Here is a 20,838-nt window from a genome sequence, read left to right as displayed (position 1 = left end):
CGCTTAAAGTTGTCCCAGAGGCTCCTTACACTATCTCCATATTTTTGGATTTTTTCTTTTTGTTTTTCTGGTTGGGTGTTTTTTGTTTCCTCATATTTCAGATCTTTGGTTTGATTCTTGGGGTACGTTGATCTACAGTTGAGTTTCTGTATATTCTTTATTTCAGACAGTGTAAGCTTAATTTCTGACTGGTCCTTTTCCATTTTTTTGGCATTCTCATTAAGGTCCTTGGAGGTCTCACTAAGCTCCTCGGAGGTCTCATCAAGTTTCTCGGCGGTTTTTAGAAGATTCTTGAGTAACCTTATAAATGTGGTTCTGAACTCTATGTCGTCCATTAGTTTGCTTTCCTCCATTTCTCTCATTCGTGACATGTTTCTTTGTCTCCGCATTTTGCTGCTTCCTTATGTTGATGGAGTGGCTTTGTGTGGTAGGTGACCTATAGGGACCAGTAGCTCAGCCTCCCCAATCACCTGAGGTGGACGCCTTTGGTACACCCCTTTGTGGGCTGAGTGCAAAGTCTTGGTGTAGTTAAGCCTTGATTGCTGTTGGTACACTGGGAGGAATTGACCTCCAGGCCAATTGGCTGTGAGGACCCGCTGTGTCTATAATGGAAGAACTGCTGCGCTGGAGACACGCTTATGGTGCAGGACTTGTTTCAGTGGGGCTTTGGTGCTCACTGAGTCTGCCTCTTGAATGTATCACTTATGGATGTGAGGAGTTGAAATCTGGTGTCTCACACTGACCACTAGGTACACTGGCTTCTGGATCTCCAATGGGGTGCAGGTCAGCTACTGTCTGAGGCCACCCAGCAGGAGCTACAGCAAGAACTACAGTTTTCTCCTCTTTGCTTGGGGTTTGGAGGTTTTGGAGCTGTCTGACCAGGGCTGCAAGTTTGCTAGGTTAAGCTGCGATAGGGCAGGCCATTCATATGCTAAAGCCGCTGCTTGGAGCTTGGGTGGGTTCGTAGATTGTGCAGGGCGGGGTCTCAGGGCGTGACCAGGCTAGGGCGTGGCAAACAGCGATGGCTGCCAGTAAGCTGGCTCTGTGTCTCCGACCGTGTCCCCGCGTCCCAAGCCCCAGCACAATAAACAATTGTTCCTGCGCGCATCCCTGCAAGCAAGCCTCCCTCACTTTCCGACCCCATGGCAGACAGTCCAGCTTCTCCCCGTAGGAGTTTGGGTCCCCCGCGTCTCCCCAGAAATGAGTTCGGAGTAATCGGGAGCTTATCTCCCTTCGGGTTGAAAACAGCAGCGCTTTCAGTCACCCGTCGCCAGCCCGATTCGCGAGTCTCCGTACCTCAACTTTTCAGCGCTTGTGCACCCCTCAATGCTGTTTGCTCTTTCCTTCTAGTTGTAGAACTTCCACTCAGCCAGCTTTCCCGTGGTTCTGGGTGATAGATGTTCTGTCTTTTAGTTGTAGTTTTGAAATTGTTGTGCGAGGCAGCAGTTTAGGTGCTTACCTATGTCGCCATCTTGGTTTCTCCTCCCGGGATTAACTTTTCTTTGAGAATAAAGGTGACATATGGCTTCCCCAAATACATAAGAGGTAATAACTGTATTTGTAAAGTAGTTTGGAATTACCACAAATGGACACGTCTTTCTCCAATAGAACATGAGAACCCATGGCTTCTGAAACTCTTGGGGGGAAAAATAAAAAACCAGTGGATTATATATATATAGTTTTTGTACCAGATAAAATTATTACGTTTAGAAAGGGGGGATAATTGATTTCACTAACAAGATAGGAACTGACTTGGAGTAAACGGAAAGGCTAACTGCATAGGTTGTTAAGGTTGAATTCAGTTGCAGTTTACTACTGCAGTTAATATGTATCCAGCATATTAGCAGCTACACAGATCAAGTATCAGGAATGTGGTGATGGGAAGCAGCCTTGGAAAAGAATCAACTTAACCTACTATTCAAAGAGAAACAAAACGAGAATGCAAGTCATTGCTCATGGCTGTAAGAACTTAATGAGTAACAGCCAATTGCCATTCTCCTCCGTGAAGAGAGTTGGTCCTTTTGGCTCGATGGAATATTATGTGTTCTGGGTATCTTAAAAAGAAAAAGGAAAAAAAGCTCTAATGACTTTTGGAAGAAGAAGACACGTTTTTCTTTTATACAGCTCTTTTGAGAGTTGTTGCAGGTATCTGGTTATTTCTGGTTAAAATAAGACTTTTCTTACCCCAAGAAGGACTTTGAAAGAACTGAAAATTAAAGAATAATTCTCCCGTGTGTTTCAAACTAGAAGAGGAACAAACATGTTTAGTTATGGTGGGTTTTTAAATAGAACACTGACAGATAACTTTGAAAGGAGGATGTTTGAGTGAAAAAGACCTAAGCCAAATTAATAGGATAGTATCCCCTCAGAGCATTCCATTTCTAATCTAAGAGATACAAACTAAAATACTATTTGTTTATCCATAGGCACTGCTAAAATTATGCTGACCTAAAGACACAGTGCCAGGAAATAACTGCTAGCTGGAAGTAGAATGGTCATTAACTGCCAGCTCTGGAGAGAGAAATGGTCCTAATGGTAGTCTCTTTGGGGGACTTATGAAATGGCCTTAAGCAATAGAATCAGTATTCCAGGAGTGTGCTCTCAGCAGATTGAGCAGGGGTACAGTATTAACTGTTCAGAAGCTTAGTTGTAACTGCAGAATGAAGAGGAGACATCAGAGCTTTCGTTGTACTCATCAGAGGAGGTGGTTTGGTACAAATAAAGGCATAGTAATATATTTGGGAAGGAATAGAAAGAAAGTACTGTAGGTCCAAGATAAAGGACACCATGGAAATGCCATTTCTTTAGACACTTTAAAGTCCTGGGAAATTCAAGCCAAATAGAAAAGGAAATGAATTTGTGCCTTTTTCACTTTATATATAATAATCTTTAAATTTAGAAGAAGAGGGAATTTGCAGTATTAAACTATATTGATTTTAATGCTTTACTTGAAAGCATGTTTTAAGTCTGTCTGTCCACATTGAGACTTTTCTTGAAAGATGTAAATAAGACTAAAGCAACTATTTATTTTTGCTTTTGTTCCATCTCTGCCCCTTAAACTCTTTAAAAAGGACAGTTATAATGAATACATTGAAATTAGATCTTTATTTAGTTTAGTTTACTTGGAAAAGTTTCTGTAAAGGAAGCTGTTTAAAAGTACATACTATTTATTAATTTTTGGTGAAAGACATTTTACTGTTAAACAAATAATCACACAGTGAACAGTGTAACTACTATCAAGGTCAAAAAGTAGGGCATGCCTCCCATGTCCTTCCCTGACCAACTCTTTAGTCTGTTTGTCCTGAGATAACAAAGTCACAATTAAGTTCTCAAAACAATCTCAGTGAAGAGGCCTAATTTGAATGATTCCTTTGTTTTGAAGTATTAGAAGAATATTGAAAAGAGTATTTTTATTTCTTCTAGGGAAGAGAGGTGAGATTGAGAACTATGTAGTAATTTTTAAAGAAAAGATATCAATGTCTACAAAGGGAGACTAGTGTTCCAGAAAGCATATTATTTCTAAGGAAGAAAACATTGTGTATTTTTATTATCCAGTTCAATAGTCAGTCATATTATATACTGTTCCTGAAAATTACTTCTTAGTCACATGGTTCTTCTTCAGAAAATTTTTTTCAAAACTCAACTTTTTCAGAAAGCCTTTCCTTGAGAGTCTATCATCAAATGCTCTATTGCACTATTATATTTGCAGCAAATTGAATGTAGAATAAAGCTATTACCTCTCATTACCACCATAGCTATGGTGTCATATTTACTACCTGATATTTCTGTAACCTTGAAACTTAATCTTATTTAAGTAAAATCACTATGCAGGTTGACACTTATTAAATTCAGATCACTTGGACAGTTCAGTTCACTAATATTTTGTAATAGCAATTATCTATAGCGTTGAAAACAGTCATATTACTCTTGACAACCACGTGAAGTATGCAACTTGTTAGAGGAGCAGACGTACAATTTTCTGAAGAATTTCACTTGGAAAATAAAATTAATATGTTGTGAAAAAGATAAATTAGAGAATAAGAGAGCCCATGGAAATTACATATATGTACTAACAAATACTTATATTCAATTAAGGAAGATAAAGTTAAGGAAATCTCTGGAAAAGGTGAAGAGATAGAAAATATGAGGGAAAATATAAGAAAGATGATCCTCTGGCATTGCAAAAGTTAACTGTTAGGATTCTAAAAGTAGAAAATAGACCTGGAATGAAGCAATCTCTGGACTGGTAGTAGCAGGTATTGGGCAGTAGCAAAGAAAAATCCTGTTTGGATTGTTGCCTAGAAATATTCCTTTACCTAGAAATTTTCCTCCAAGGAATTCCTCCTCCCTAAGTGGCCACTACACAGCCGACGATAGTTAGGCTTATGTGGAAACCACTCCACATGAGCAGAGAAACATTCAAAACTCATAAAGACCCGAGAGTTATCAGGCTTAGGCTAAAAACACCTATAGTGGAACCTCATTTCTCGAACTTAATTTGTTCCAGAAGGCTGTTTGAAACCACATCATTTCTTTTTTCCCATTAGAAATAATATAAATTGAATTAATCCATTCCAGACCCCCAAATGATTCCCTGTTTAACCTTTCTTATATACAGTACATGTCTGTTGTACTGTTTAATCTATAAATAAACATTTTAAAAACAAAAAGGACATGGAATGTAAATGAAAATTTAACAAAAGAATGTACAGTAAATAAAAATTTTGCAATAATTATAAGCAGTAACACAAGCAAAAACACACACAAAAATATTCACAGTACAATATCCTGAGATTTTTTTTTAAAATATATTTTATTGATATTTTTGCAGAGAGGAAGGGAGAGGGATAGAAAGCTAGAAACATCGATGAGAGAGAAACATCGATCAGCTGCCTCCTGCACACCCCCCACTGGGGATGTGCCCGCAGTCAAGGTACATGCCCTTGACCGGAATCGAACCCGGGACCCTTCAGTCCACAGGCCGACGCTCTATCCACTGAGCCAAACCGGTTTTGGCAATATCCTGAGATTTTAACAGTGGTAAAATGACTTATATTAGCACATTCTCTCCTTTGTTTGTCACCTGAGAGATGCATTACTCATCATGCAGATATCCACATGAAAGGGTTGTCAGGTTGAGAAATGAATTGTTCGAGATGGGAGACGTTTGAGAGGTTCCACTGTATGCTTATTATGTTCAAAGAAATAAATCCAAGCTTAAAATTTTTATCAGGTAATTGGGAACTCTTGCAAAAGAAAAGTGATGTAGCAGTTTTGAGGAAAAACTAAATAGAAATGCTAGAACTGTAAAATGCAGTAACTAAAATTAAAAGCTCAATGGATGGGTTTAGCAGCAAATTTGACATAGAAGAGGGAAATAGTGAACTGGAAGTTGGGTCAGAAGAAATTACTCAGAATGTGGCATGTACAGAGGGAAGAAAAATTACAGATGAGAGAATAAGAGACATATAGGATACAATGAGAAGATCTAAAATACATTCAGTTGGAGTCCCAGAAGGAGAGAAGAAAGAGAATGGGGCAGAGTTGATGAAAGACATCAATCTGCAGATTAAAGAAGCCAAATGAATTACAAACAGTTCTGTTAAGTGATATTACATTATACTTTTAAAAAAATTTTTATTTTTATTGATTTCAGAGAGGAAGGGAGAGAGAGATAGAAGCATCAATGATGACAGGGAATCATTGATTGGCTGCCTCCTGCACGTCCTCACTGGGGATCGAGCCCGCAACCTGGGCATGTGCCCTTGACCGGAATCGAACCCGGGACCCTTCAGTCCGCAGGCCGACGCTCTATCCACTAAGCCAAACCAGCTAGGGCTACTTTTTAAAATATTTTTTTAAAAATTGATTTTTAGAGAAGAAGGGAGAGGGAGAGAGAAAAAATATCATTGTGATAGCAAAACATTGATTGGCTGCCTCCTGCATACCCCTTATCTGGGATTGAGCCCACAACCCAGACATGTGCCCTGACCTGGAATCAAACTGGCAACTTTTCAGTGCACAGGACGCCCAAACAACCAAGCCACACCAGCCAGGGCTGTACTTTTCTTTCCTACAACTTGTGATGAATTATGGACAACATTAACTAAACTGCTTGTTGGCAGTATACATGTTATAAAGAATAAAACCAAGGAAATTAAGCTAAAGAATGCTTTCTTTAAAGTAGTTTATTAAAAAAAGAAAGGATAAAAGGTATCCAGGAATTCTTTTTACTATTCCTGTCACTTTTCTGTAAGTTTGAAACTATGTCAAAATAAAAAAATTTAAAAAGAAAGAAGACAGACAGACATGTACTTAGGAGGAGAATAGAACACCAACCATTTGTTGTGTGTGAGTATTTTTTTAAACAATCACTTTCCAGAGAAGTTTGTTGAAGTCTTAGCTGTGTTTTGTTCCATTGTTTAGGATAAATACAAGTTTTATTAGCAGCTGATCTTACTACAAAAATTGGGCCATTTGATTTTAAAGGGTAAAAATATATTAACTACTTCCTAATAAGAATGTCTCAGAGCAAGCTACTAAGAAGATAGATGCATCTTTCATTAGAGTGTTTTTTGTTTTGTTTAAGGAAATGAGTCCATTTCTCTGTAAAGCCATTCTTCCTACCATCATCCCTTTCAAATGATTCCCTATTAAATTCCCTGAAACCTGTCTCTTACCTCTCTCATTGAACTGGCACAGTGCTGTAAAGTCACTGGTAGCCCCTATTTGTTCAGTACTTTGACCTTCTTTTACTTCTTCCTAGTAACTACATTGAGAGTTAATATTAAGCCCTTTTCTCCTTCCTGCTTTCTTCTCTTGGCTTCAGAGGCAGTCCTACCTCTGGATTTACTTTAAAAAAATTCATTGTCTTTTGTGGCCACTCCCTAAGGTTTTGTTTTTATCTCTGTTTTTTCTTTTATTGTGATCTTGTTCTTTCCAAATGTTACTCATTCTTTAAAGTCCAATACAGATATTACCACGCCATAATGGTAAGGACCACCCCAGTTAGTGGTGCTCCTTTACTTCTCAACTCCTTCCCTCTTCTCTTTACTTTGATTTTGCAGAGACCTGTTATTTGCTCTTAGTGCTTAGCAATGTGTCTTGCATGAACAAGCACTGAGCAAGTTTTTTTGATGACTAACGAAAACTGTTTTCCATAGAAATCAGATTTTGGGAGAAGAGAAGAAAAATATTTTTTTGCCCTGTACTTGAGATTATAAACTCTTAGAGCATGGGCCAGCAAACTACAGTTTGAGGGCCAAATATGGCCTGCCACCTGTTGTGTATGATCCTCAAACTATGAATGGGAGATATACACTGAGTGGCCAGATTATTATGATCTCTGAATGCATAATAATCTGTCCACTCAGTGTATATCCTATATAATAATAAAAGGTTAATATAATAAAAGGTTAATATGCAAATTGTGCTCTCGACCAGGAGTTCGACCAGCAGGCAGGCCGGCCAACTGCCCATGTCCCCTCCCCCTGGTCAGGCTGGCCAGACCCCACCCATTCACGAATTCATTCACCGGGCCTCTAACACACACACACACACACACACACACACACACACACACACACACACACACACACACACACACACTCTGCCACTCTGTGTGTGTGTGTGTGTGTGTGTGTGTGTATTTTTTAATATTTTTATTGACTTTTAGAGAGAGAGGGAGAGAGAGAAACATTGATAAGAGAACGGAATATCGATCAGCTGCTTTCCGTACACCTACCACCATGGGATTGAGCCCGCACCACCGGCATGTGCCCTGACTGGGAATTGAACCAGTAACATTTTGGTGCTTGGGATGATGCTCAACCAACTGAACCACACTGGCCAGGACGTTTTTATATTTTTTAAAGTTTGAAAAATTTTTAAAGGTGAGTAATATTTTATGTAAAAATTATATGAAATTTAAATTCAGGGTCCATGAATACAGTTTTATTGGAACACAGCTATCATTTGTTTGCACACTGTCTGCTTTTGCACTACAGTGCCAGAGTTGAGTAGTCGTCATATGGCCACCTCGCCCTTTATGGAAAAAATTTCCTGACCCCTGCTGTAAAGGTTAGAGTTTAGTTTAATTTTATTTTGTTTCACCCAACACAACTTCCTGCTTTATGATTAAATATGATGTTCATATTTAATAGGTCCTCAAGATATACTAATTATGTCATAAATATTTAGTTAGCAGTCAGTCCTACTGAATTTCTGTTTACTTGAATCTTTTCTAGCAAATGTTTATGTCTTTTTAAAATGAATTTATTAAATCCAAGTAATCTCTAAATTAAATATTTGTATAGCTTATATTCACAATCCTCTACTAATAAGCGAGGTTGATTTTTCAGTTAAATTTGATTTTAACTTTATTACTCTACATAGCAAATTCAGCTGATATGGGTAATAATGAACTTTTAAAAAAATATATATTTTTTATTGATTTCAGAGAGAGGAAGGGAGAGGGAGAGAGGGATTGAAACATCAATGATAAGAGAGGATCATTGATTGGCTGCCTCCTGCATGCCCCCTAATGGGGATCGAGCCTGCAACCCAGGCATGTGCCCTTGACCGGAATTGAACCTGGGACCTTTCAGTCTGCAGGCTGACACTCTGTCCATTGAGCCAAACGGGCTAGGGCTGAACTTGAATTTAAGTTTAACTTCCTTTATTTTAAAATGCATCCAAAACTAATTTGTGCTTCTCTGTGGTATGCACTAATTAACTTGAAACATGAACAATGATTTCTTTTGCAGTTTTATTTATGCCTTATTATAGAATGTATTAATAAAAATTATTGAATGAAAAATAAAGAATACTGAACTTGTAAGGAAATTGTGCTAATTTCATAATTAGCATGGATATCAGAAAAAAGTGGAGTTTAGGAATGAACCTGTGACAAGACATCTTGCCAAAATATGGCCAGTGTTACTTTGCAGCATTATTGATAAAATATGGCTCCACCTCTATTCTTTATAATTAAAAAACAAAACTAATAAAAATTATTATTAGGGAATTACTAGGGGCTTTTCATATTTTAATAATAGAAGCAACATATATATGTTAAAAGATCTGAAAGACTTTTGACAGGTTTCTTATTACATCAGATATATATTTTTAAAAAGTACAGTTTGAAATGCTTCAGTTGGTTTTGTACATTCTTATTTTAGGCTATTAGGTTAGGGTTGGGTGGGAGGAAGATTCAAATCCAAGAAGTATTTCACCAAAACTTTTCCTCAGAATTTGTTTTATGTGTTGCTTTGCCTAGAGAGTTAAGTCTTAAAACACTAATGAAGGCCACCAAAGATATAACTATCAGTGAGGTGAAACCATCATTAAAATGAAATTGGAAAGAGCAATTTGTTGATATTTGACAAAGCCAACATCCGTTCTAAAAGATACACCTTTCCTGGTCTGTTCATACACTACGTTTTTTTTCCTCCCTTCGCTCTTTTTTGAATTTATGTTTATTGGTTGCTCATCTTTGCAGTGGTCCTGGAATACTTCCAAGCAAGTGTTGTGTCGGCTCAGGCAGGGAAGGATGGATTTGAAGGTTCTAACCTATACAGTGACAAGAAATAGGACATGGTTTGGCAAAAACAATGAGAGCAGAAAAAAATTAAGAGATTAAAATTACTTTTCTTAAAATTATTTCTGGTTCTTATCAAAATGAAAAATAAACATGTTATTGAATACCCACTAAATATAAAACACCAAGCTAGAGTCTTGGTGTACTTGGGAGAGGGAGAATAAATATTTAGTTGTCTTTGGTTCCTTTTATACCATTCCTATCAACTCTTTGAACAAGGTGTCTGTTCTTATTGTGGGAAATATTAATCTCTTTTAGGTATTTATTTCTTGGGGTCCAATCATATCTTTTTTTTCCAAAAATTTTATTTATTGATTAGAAAGAGAGGAGAAAGAGAGAGAAATATCGATTTGTTGTTTCACTTATTTATACATTCATTGGTTGAGTCTTGTATGTGCCCTGACTGGGGATCGAACCTGCAACCTTGACATATCAGGATGATGCTCTAACTAACTAGGGCCAGTCATATCATTTTGAGTGTATTTCACAAATGAAATGAGTTGGGTTATGGTTCACTTTGGGTTCATTGTGGGTTTTTTAGTTGTAAAATATATATAAGATTTATCATTATAACTGTTTTTAACTGTACAATTCAGTAGCAGTAAGTACATTCACACTGTTGTGCAACCGTTACCACTAGCCATCTCCAGAACTTTTTCATCTTCTCAAATTGAAATTAAATAATAATTAACAACCACTAAACAATAATTTCTCATTTTCTCCCCTCTGTTCAGTCCTTGGCAACCACCATTCTACTTTCTGTGTCTATGAATTTGACTATTCTAGGTACCTCATGTAAGTGGGATAATACAGGATATGTCCTTTTGTTTCTTGCTTATTTCAGTTACATGTTTTCAAGGTTCATCTATGGAATAACATGTAGCATATATCAGGATTTCATTTCTTTTAAAGGTTGAATAATATTCCACTGTATGTTTTTAGCTGTAATGTAAACAAACCAGGAATAGAATATAAATCTGTGCCCAGAGATGGTGATGGGGTACTGTCATCTTTGAAGCAGCTTGTTGTTTCAAGACCAGACCAAATGAAATCATGTTAGATTGGGTGGCTAAGTGTTATTCTAAATGTTAGAGGACATTGGTGAAAAGAGATAAAAGAAACACGAGGGTAGCCCACTATGCCACAGAACCATGATGACTTCTTAAGAAACGATGTCCTCTTTTCCATATAAAACAATTTTAGAATTAATGCTCAAATGTCAATGTTATTGCAAATGAAAAGTGGAAAAAACAATAACCACTGGGTAAAAGTCAACCAGAACTGGAATTCAAAGTTTACTCTCTCAGTTGTAGGTTAAAACATTGATTCCAGTTTCTTAAATTGTAGAGATCTCCTTAGGTATGAGTGGGGATAATTCTCTCTCTCTTCCAAGACCTTTTGCTTATTTGACTTTAGCCCACATCTTTGCAGAGGGAAGGAGGCCATCTGAACTAAATTAAAGCCAAGTGAGTGTTATAATATAAAATGCTCCAATGGTGCTACTGAAGGCAGGTTCCCTGTGGTCCCGACAGCGGATAAAGTATTTCCCGTCTTGTTTGATAAGATGACGGTTGAAAATCTAAGATAACTTGTGGCAGCCTCTCCATCTTCCAAGGAGCCATCACACACCCATTATTGTTTGGTGCAGCTGTTATGTAAATGTGTATATATGCTTGCTGTTGCCTGACATTGCTGAGGGGCATTTGATTTGCTCTTGACTGTCTAGACCAGTGGTTCTCAACCTTCCTAATGCCACAACCCTTTAATACAGTTCCTCATGTTGTGGTGACCCCCAACCATAAAATTATTTTCGTTGCTACTTCATAACTGTAATTTTGCTACTGTTATGAATTGTAATGTAAATATCTGTGTTTTCCGATTGTCTTAGGTGACCCTGCTAGCAGTTCTCAACCAGTTCTCCACAGGTTGAGAACCGCTGCTGTAGAGCCTAAGACCATCGATTCATAACAGTAGCAAAATTACAGTTATGAAGTAGCAACGAAAATAATTTTATGGTTGGGGGTCACCACAACATGAGGAACTGTATTAAAGGGTTGTGGCATTAGGAAGGTTGAGAACCACTGGTCTAGATGCTGTTCTCCTGTTGGAGAAGCTGGAGTAGAAGTGGGCTGAGCCTGATGACCTTGTTTTCTCCTCTCTCACTTTATTTTTTTTCTGAATTTGTTGCTTGGCATAATAGCCTTCTGCCCAGTCTCCCTAAAGCCACTTGCCTAGGGACTCCCTAGGCCAAGAAGAAATCATCTCTGTGGCTATCTCGGGTGTTCCCCTTCAGGGATTTTTTTCTGCTGACTTGCACTTTCTTTCCAATACATAATCCACAAATCCAACCCTTATCTCCTGTTGCAGCTGTTTGAGGAACAATTATGAATAATACCTGAGGAAAGAAGACCAAACCTAGAATAGGACTGGTAACATACTGGAATGAACATTCAGAGGCATTCCTCTGAGGGAAAGAATTGATCCACAGAAACATTACCTGGATTAGTTCCAAAAGGGCGTCTGCCTTTAGGGCTGGTGGTCACCTGCTTAGGGCATTGAAGAGGCTTGCTAGCTTGCAGCCACCAGGGGCAATTTTGTCCTGGTAAAGCAGTAATATTCCTGCCCCGAGGCAAAGCTTTCTCTGGAAGAAATTTTGCAGCAAACTGAACCCCAGCGGCCCATCTCTGAAGCTGATTCTACTTGCTGCTTTGCTGCTGTGGAAACAGGCGGAGCGCGCCTGTGTGCCCCCAGATCAGGTCTGGGTTCTTCAGCTGTGTCAGCACAGCCTCTTCTCTCCTCCTGCCTCCTGCCTCCACCCACATTTTTCTTGCTACTTTTTAAAATTGAAAGGCTCTTCAGGGAGGGGAACTCCCTTGGTATTTTGAGTATTGAGGTGCTCAGCAGAACTGCCTGGCATCCTGTTTGTATATAGCAGTTTTAATTCACTCTCTAATAGGTCATTTGGCCTTACCAGCAGTCTTAAACTTGATAATCCTTACGTCAGCAGTGCGGCTCAGGCCAAACATCCAAAAATGCAACCCTGAGTGATTATCTGAAGGAAGCTTTAAAGCTTCTTCATTCCCTGACTCTGTTTGTCGTGTCAGGTTGTTAACTCTCCTCATGCTCACTGCAGCCAAGACAGGTGGTTTGGGAGAGCAGAATGAATGGGGGGAGTTCATGTTCATGTTCCCATTCTGTGCAGGGAGCCTGGTAACCTTCATATGCCCTTTCAGTCAGTGGCGATGGGACTGTGCTCTGGTGGCATGGGAGCTTTTTGGTACTCTTTGAATGGGGAAGTGCACAGCAGGAGTGACATGTGATGGGTTGAAAAATCACAGCTGTTCTGCCCGTTTTATAGCTTCCTTGCTGTTTTCCTTATGGAGGCAACTGATGATGTTAAGAACTCCTCCCACATACTGGCCTTAACCTTGCTCCTTGGATCTGAGGTGTCCCAGGCCTTCTGGAAGTACATTATCTCCTCGTTTTTTATTGGCTATTATTAGCTATTATTATTGGCTCTGTCAGCACTGATTACTGCAGTTTGAGGTTTCAGGTTAAAAGTGGCATCTTGGGCAGAGTTGGGGCTGTATTTGGAGATGATTCTAGAATAGCAGGTACCTGCCAACCACATTGTTTTTTATTCTGAAGTAAATTTTTTATTCCAGTCTTCATATGTTCTGAAGTAGATGTTTCTGTCCAATCTTTATTTATCCTGAAGTACATGTTCCTGTTCCATTCTTTAAAAACATTACAGCTCTGTGAAACCAGATCATGACTACAGAGACTATAAGTATGTTTTTTATTCAGAAGTAGATGTTTTATTTTATTTTTAAAATATGTTTTTATTGATTTCAGAGAGAGGAAGGGAGAGGGTGAGAGAGATAGAAACATCAATGATGAGAGAGAATCAGTGGTTGGCTGCCTCCTGCATGGCCCCTACTGGGGATCAAGCCTGCAACCTGGGCATGTGCCCTGACCAGGAATGGAACCATGACCTCCTGGTTCATGGGTTGATGTTCAATCACTGAGCCACATCAGCTGGGCTACATTTTTAAAATATATTGGAGTGACATTGGTAAATAGAACCATATAGGTTTCAAGTGAACATTTGTATTATACATGATCTGTATATTGCATTGTGTGCTCACCACCCAAAGTCAAACCATCTTCTGTCACCATATATTTGGCTCTCCTCCTGCCCCTGTACTCTCCCACCCCTCTGATTACCACCCTACTGTTGGTGTCTGTGTCTATGAATTTTAGTTTTATATCTCACAAATGAGGCAAATCATTTGGTTCTTAGCTTTTTCTTACTTATTTTGCTTAGCACAATATTCTCAAGGTCCATCCATGTTGTCACAAATGGCAATATTTCATCTTTTCTTATGGCTGAGTAGCATTCCATTGTATATATGTAGCACATCTTTTTTTTTCCCCAAAATATTTTTTAAAATATTTTTTTATTGATGTCAAAGAGGAAGGGAGAGGGAGAGAAATTGAAACATTAATGATGAGAGAGAATCATTGATCGGCTGCCTCCTGCATGTCCCCTACTGGGAATTGAACCTACAACCCAGGCATGTGCCCTGACTGAGAATGGAACCATGACCTCCTGGTTCATAGGTCTACGCTCAACCACTGAGTCACATTGGCCAGGACCCTTCCCCTCTCCCTTCTATCAGTCTCTTCTCTGTATCTATGAGTCTGTTTCTATTTTGTTAGTTTATTTTATTCATTAGATTCTACATATAAGTGAAATTATATGGTATTTGTCTTTCTCTAACTGGCTTATTTCACTTAGCACAATGCTTTCTGGGATCATCCATGCTGTCACAAAGGGTAAGATTTCCTTCTTCTTTTTTAAAAAGATATTTTTCTTGACTTTTAGAGAAAGGGATGGAGAGGGAAAGGGAGAGAGATAAACATCAACATCAATAGGCTGCCTTCTGCACACCCTCACTGGGGATCAAGCCCGCAACCTGGACATGTGCCCTGATTGGGAATCGAACTGGTCACCTCTTGGTACATGAGTCGATGCTCAACTACTGAGCACGCTGGCTGGGCTGTAGCACATCATCTTTATTCAATCCTCTATCGAAGGACACTCTGGTTGTTTCCATGTCTTGACCACTGTGAATAATGCTGTAATGAACATAGGGCTGCATATATCTTTGCAAATACATGTTCTGGAGTTTTTTGGGTAGATACCCAAGAGAGGGATTGGTGGGTCATATGGTAACTCTATTCTTTTTTTTTTTTTTTTTTTTTTTTTTAAATATATTTTATTGATTTTTTACAGAGAGGAAGGAAGAGGGATAGAGAGTTAGAAACATCGATGAGAGAGAAACATCGATCAGCTGCCTTTTTGCACACCTCCCACTGGGGATGTGCCCGCAACCAAGTTACGTGCCTGCAACCAAGTTACGTGCCCTTGACCGGAATCGAACCCGGGACCCTTCAGTCCGCAGGCTGACGCTCTATCCACTGAGCCAAACCGGTTTTGGCGGTAACTCTATTCTTAATTTTTTGAGAACCCGCCATACAGTTTTCCATATTGGCTGTACCAATTTATATTTCCATCAACAGTGAATGAGGGTTTCTTTAAAAAAAAAATGTTTTTATTGATTTAAAAAAATTTTTTTAAAAATATATTTTATTGATTTTTTACAGAGAGGAAGGGAGAGGGATAGAGAGCTAGAAACACCGATGAGAGAGAAACATCGATCAGCTGCCTCCTGCACACCTCCCACTGGGGATGTGCCCGCAACCAAGGTACATGCCCTTGACCGGAATCGAACCCGGGACCCTTCAGTCCGCAGGCCGACGCTCTATCCATTGAGCCAAACCGGTTTCGGCTGTTTTTATTGATTTTAGAGAGAGAGGGAGGGAAGGAGAGAGAGAGGGGGGGGGAACATGGATAAATAGATGGGCTGCCTCCTGCACACCCCTCACTATGGATTGAGACCACAACCCAGGCACATGCCCCAACCGGAAATTGAACCAGAGACCTCTGGGTGCATGGGACGACACTCAACCAACTTAGCCACTCCGGCCAGGGCAGAGGGTTCCTTTTCCTTCACAATGTCTCCAACACTTGTTATTACCTGCCTTGTTGATAATAGCCATTCTAATAAGTGTGAGGTGGTATCTCATTGTAGTTTTGATTTGCATTTCCCCAATAGCTAGTGAAGTTGAACATCTTTTCATATATCTGTTGGCCATTTGTATGTTGAAGTAGATGTTTTTGTTCCAGTCTTCATATGTTCTGAAGTAAATGTTCCTGTTCATTCTTTAAGAACATTACAGCTCTGTGAAACCAGATCATGACTCCAGAGTCCATAAGCTGTGTTTTTTATTCTGCAGTAGGTGTTTTTATTCTAGTCTTCTTATGTTCTGAAGTAGATGTTCCAGTCTTTATTGATCCAGAAGTAGATGTTCCAGTTTTTATTGGTCCAGAAGTACATGTTCCTGTTCCATTCTTTAAAACATTACAGCTCCATGAAACCACATCATGACTACAGAGACCATAAGCTGTCAGAGTTCCTGCTAAACCTTTTTTCTTTTAAGGAAACTCTACTTTTTGGTTCCTGTAGTGATGTGTTGGTGGTTATAGTTAGTGAGTAACAATAATAATCAGAACTCAAAATTCCATCTTATAATGTATTACTTTAATTACAGAATATCCTTGTAAAGCACAGTGCCTGATTAAAGATGGAGAAATTAGGGGAAAGAATGACTAGTCATTGATAGGAAAGCTTTCAAGACCAGCGTGCCCTAAGAACCATTTTGACCTCCCTCTTCAATAGAAAAGAAGGTTCTATCTTTGGTTTCAAGGTGCATTTGTGTGAATGTAGAGGAACATGGCCTACCTTAGTGTGAATGGGCTCAATGGTATTCCTTCGTGATGATATTTAGAAAGAATTTATAGGAGTGCAGCTTAGAAGAATATTTTAAAAGACGGAAGGGTTATTTTGACCTTTGGATGTATTGGAGCTCCATTTTCCTTCTTTTTTTTTTTTTAAAAAAATATATTTTTATTGATTTCAGAGAGGAAGAGAGAGAGAGAGAGAGAGAGAGAGAGAAACATCAATGATGAGAGAGAATCATTGATCAGCTGCCTCCAGCATGCTCCCTACTGGGGATCCAGCCCACAACCTGAGCATGTACCCTTGACTGGAATTGAACCCGGGATCCTCCAGTCTGCAGGCTACAGCTCTATTCACTGAGCCAAACCAGCTAGGGCTCCATTTTTCTTCTTGTCTCTTCATATCTCCCATGTTTGCTGTCTTCAGAAGTGATCTCGCACGTAGCCAGAAGGAAAATGGAAGGTACAAAAGCCTTGATAATTTGAATTGCATTGTACCTTGGAGAAATTCAGAATTATTTTTTAGGTTTGGGGAATTTTAACAAGTAAAACTTGGAAACAAAACTTATTTGTGGGGAAAAAAAACTTATTCATGATCCTAATTCTGAGTAAGATTAGTACTATGACATATGAAGAGCTGTGATTTTTCTCAAATCTATATATTTTTAGTCTGGTGTCCATATCTTTCTTTTTACTACTGATGGTCTTATTAATCCTATACCTTGAAGCCAATTTTATGAAGAATGTTTCTGAAATATAACATTATTTGTTTTGTTGTTTTTCAACTAGGATCTTCCAATGGCTGTGATGTAGTTTTTCACATCATTTGTTTCTCACTCTTGGCCACAAAACCAAGTGTCGATGCTCTATCCACTGAACCAAACTGGCTAGAGCTTACTTTGGATTTCAAAAGTCTAATTGCCATGCATGAAAACAATAGAAAGCATTTTTTCTTGGGGAGAAATGGGGTCCATACATCCTTCTATGTACTTGCATTAATTGAGCACCAGTACTTACTTTCAGTTGCACTAGATTTATGTTCTCAGGGTTAGTTTAACTCATGTACACCAGGATGACTATAGATTTCTCAGGACTTAATATATTTTGAATCTTCATTTTTTACTTCAGAAATACATTTCCTATAATTGAAGTCATATTGGACAGCAAATAGTTCACTGAGGCCATCCAGCACAAGAAGTAGATTTCTTTAATGGAGAGATCTTTGAAAAAAATGACCTCTCCTTTGCCTAAGATTGAAGAAAGAGAATGAGTCTCATTTGGGAAGCCAAATGGGCAGGGATCCCCAACAGGTTTGTCATTATTATTGAAGATTGGCCATTCATTCAGTTTTGTGGCTTGAAGTCATAAATATGAGAAGGTTCTTCTCCACCTTTGTCTGAGATTTTCAGTCTCATTTTTGCAGTCTAGTCACATGTGGAGTTATTTCTTGTCTTTGATGGTTTTCATAGGGCCCAGGAGGAAGGAATAGAAGGTCTGAAATGAATATAAGGAAAAATGACCACAGGTAGTCTTTAAATCTAGTTGTTTGTTTTCCTTCAGTGTATAGCACTACGTTACTAGAAATCAATATTTCCCTTTGTGTTCTCCCTAGGAAACTATCATGTACAAACTAAAAATGGTGGCTTCAGATCATGTGAGCAAGGAACTACAGGATGATTGGATTTTATCCTGCAGTTTTCTGCCAGGGAAGCCTTGGTCTTGACCAAAAATCTTTTATTTTGATGGTCCACATTTCTCTCTGGTTTAATTTTGTAAAGAGTCTTCAATAAAGGGTAGCAGCTGCGGTCCAGCAGGAGTGGCTCAGTTGGTTGAGTATCAGCCTGTGCACTGAAGGGTTGCCGGTTCAATTCCCGGTCAGGGCACATACCTAGGTTGTGGGTTTGATCCCCAGCAAGGGTAAGTATGGAAGGCAACTGATTGATGTTTCTCTCTCTCTCTCTCAGCATGTCGGTGGATGAGAATAAAATAAAAAAAGGATAACAGCTGTGTACATAACAGTTTTTGTCAGAGCATAGTTCCTTCTCTGCTAGGGACTGTACCCCCGTGGATGCCGGGTATTGGAAGACAATATGAGCAGTCGTAGGCATATAGGAGAGATTTTATTGCAGACCAAGTAGCCATTGCTAACAAGGAGCCATCAGACAAAACAGTTTTTCAAAGTAGCCCTACAAAGCAGCCGTGCAATAACACATCTTTATACCAACTTAGACAAAAGAGGCTTCTTGCCAAATAGTGACATCAGTATCTGTGTTATAGAAAGGTACGCCTGCCCATTGCGTACAGTAAAACTGTTGTGTCATTGCCTTTGCACATGCATATGGCAAATTGGCCTTGAACATCCAGTGTACTCTGATTAGGGTTCCCACAGTTTTCAAATGTCATACTTCCTTAGGTTTTAAATTTTCTTAAATTGTCCAAATTAGTACTTATTACTGTTAAAGGACAAAAATTTAGTAAAATTGAATATCTAATTGGCTTTACTGAGCCATTCATGAACCAGGCAGCATTCCATATAGCAAATAGAGGGGCTGGGAGAAGCTGTACTACATGAAAGGTTTTTTATAGGCAAAGAAAATACAGGATTGTTTCAAACCAGGACATCTTTTGGGGCTGAAGAGAAGGAGAGGAAAGGTAAGGAAGGGTCTTATCTTACAGATGACCTCACTAGTGCTAATCAGGAAATTTCAGATTAACTGTCTAACAGTCACATTCCTGGGAGAGGTTGAAACTGCAATAAAAATCTTAGTATACTGGCCCCACCTGGGTAGCTCAGTTGGTTAGAGCGTCGTCCCCATACCCCAAGGTTGTGGGTTTGGTCCCAGTCTGGGCACATACAAGAATCAACCAATGAATGCACCAATAAGTGGGACAACAAATTAGTATTTCTTTCTCTCTCTCTAAAGTCAAAAGAATAAAAAAGCCTTAGTTTACTGTTGTGGGGGCAAATGACTCCGTTTTAGGCCTGTTGTTTCTTTTTTAACATTACTTACAAGAGATATCACAAATATTGGCAGTCTTAAATTCTATTTTTGCTTTCTTATCAAATATTTGTAGTTTTATGTAGCTATTCATTGTTCTGTTCCTTTACTGCAGGCTTTAAAAAATGCTGGCTTCCAACACTACAAGGCTCTATGTGTATGTGTCAAAGAGAAATGTTTCAGAAAGAAAATGGTTTAGGTTTCAGAATCCCCAAGGGAATTGTTATAAAACAACAGCGAGGAGAAAAGACTCAACTTGATTTTAAAACCTTGCCATGATTCTTTTTTAATTTAAATTTTTTTTTCTGTTAGGGCTCTTATTTTCAAAACAATAGATCACTTAGCTCTTCATGAACTACTTTAGGCTGGAAAGAACAACCAAGTTTCTTTTTTTAAACTCGCAGTTAAAGCTTTTTCCTCTTTTCCCATTCAACTACCTAATTAAATGGAACCATTTAGTTGATTTATGTTTCTTTTCATCCAGAATTCAATTAAATTTCTTCCAGCTGAACAAGAGTCATTTGATTCTTAAACCAGGTCCAGGTGACAGTGATGGTAGGAATAACAAGTGAAAGAATATGTTTATTTCTGTCTTTGGGAGATGTGTGGGTCAAGCTTCCTGACTATGACTTAAACAGGGCCATGTTTAAGGGACATCACCCACCAGAAGAGGTTGGAGAGTGCAGGGCTTAAAGTTAGGCTGTCTGGGTTTGACTCGCAAATTTTATTATTATTTTTTTCTTTTCCAGCATTATGGATTTCAATTTTTCATCATTTATTTGCTTGTTTACCCGTGGGCACATTATTTAAACCTTTTAAACCTCAGGTTCAACTTTAAAATGGGGATTAGTAATAGAATCTGCTTCTTGGGGTTGTGAAGATGCAGGGGGATAATCACATGGAGCCCACACATCATGCCTGGCACACGTGCTTGCTTGATAAAGATTGGCCGTGATGATCTTTATTGTATTAGTATGTTGTCAGTAGTATGTATGTATTGTTTACCTTGATCCCTTAATCTATAACAATATTGGCATCAGGTAACTTTGATTTAAAAATCTCCTTTTATTGTGGTAGGCTGTTACACAGACATAAGCAGAGCAAGGAGCAGGAGCCAGGTACAGAAGGTCACCAAGGTGGAAAGCCTAGAGTACCTAGCAACTGCAAAACTGGGAAAACAAGGACCTTGCGCTCAGGATAACCTTTCTTCCCGTAGCATATCTCTGGTCCTGGGCTTTAGACCCCCTGACCTTTCATATCGCTGGTTATGGGGTTCAGACCCTCCCCTGACATTTCCTCCCCGGGCATGTTGTCGTGTGGGTAAACCTCCTTAGAGGGGAAACGAACAAGGGGGCTGGAGAATAGCCCTTAAGCAT

At 38.9% G+C, this 20,838-nt stretch overlaps 1 protein-coding gene across 10 annotated transcripts in view; it reads left to right on the top strand.

The window, feature by feature from the left end:
* Positions 1 to 20,838, top strand: part of ASCC1 (activating signal cointegrator 1 complex subunit 1) — a gene marked incomplete at its 5' end in the record, with an annotated part of 127,485 nt that overhangs the window by 90,027 nt on the left and 16,620 nt on the right. Inside the window, one exon of one of the 10 annotated variants that reach the window (XM_080642091.1) lies at positions 14,400 to 14,437. The exons of the other annotated variants lie outside the window; for them this stretch is intronic. Within the exon in view, the coding sequence (XP_080498217.1) occupies positions 14,400 to 14,437 (38 nt within the window). The remainder of the gene's footprint in view (positions 1 to 14,399; positions 14,438 to 20,838) is intronic. 10 annotated transcript variants of the gene reach the window in all.

The sequence above is a fragment of the Plecotus auritus genome (genome assembly GCF_963455305.1).
Source record: "Plecotus auritus genome assembly, chromosome: 9".
NCBI classification, from domain to species: Eukaryota; Metazoa; Chordata; class Mammalia; order Chiroptera; family Vespertilionidae; genus Plecotus; species Plecotus auritus.
The sequence above is the reverse complement of the archived record's forward strand: the minus strand, read 5'-3'. Positions and strand labels throughout refer to the sequence as shown.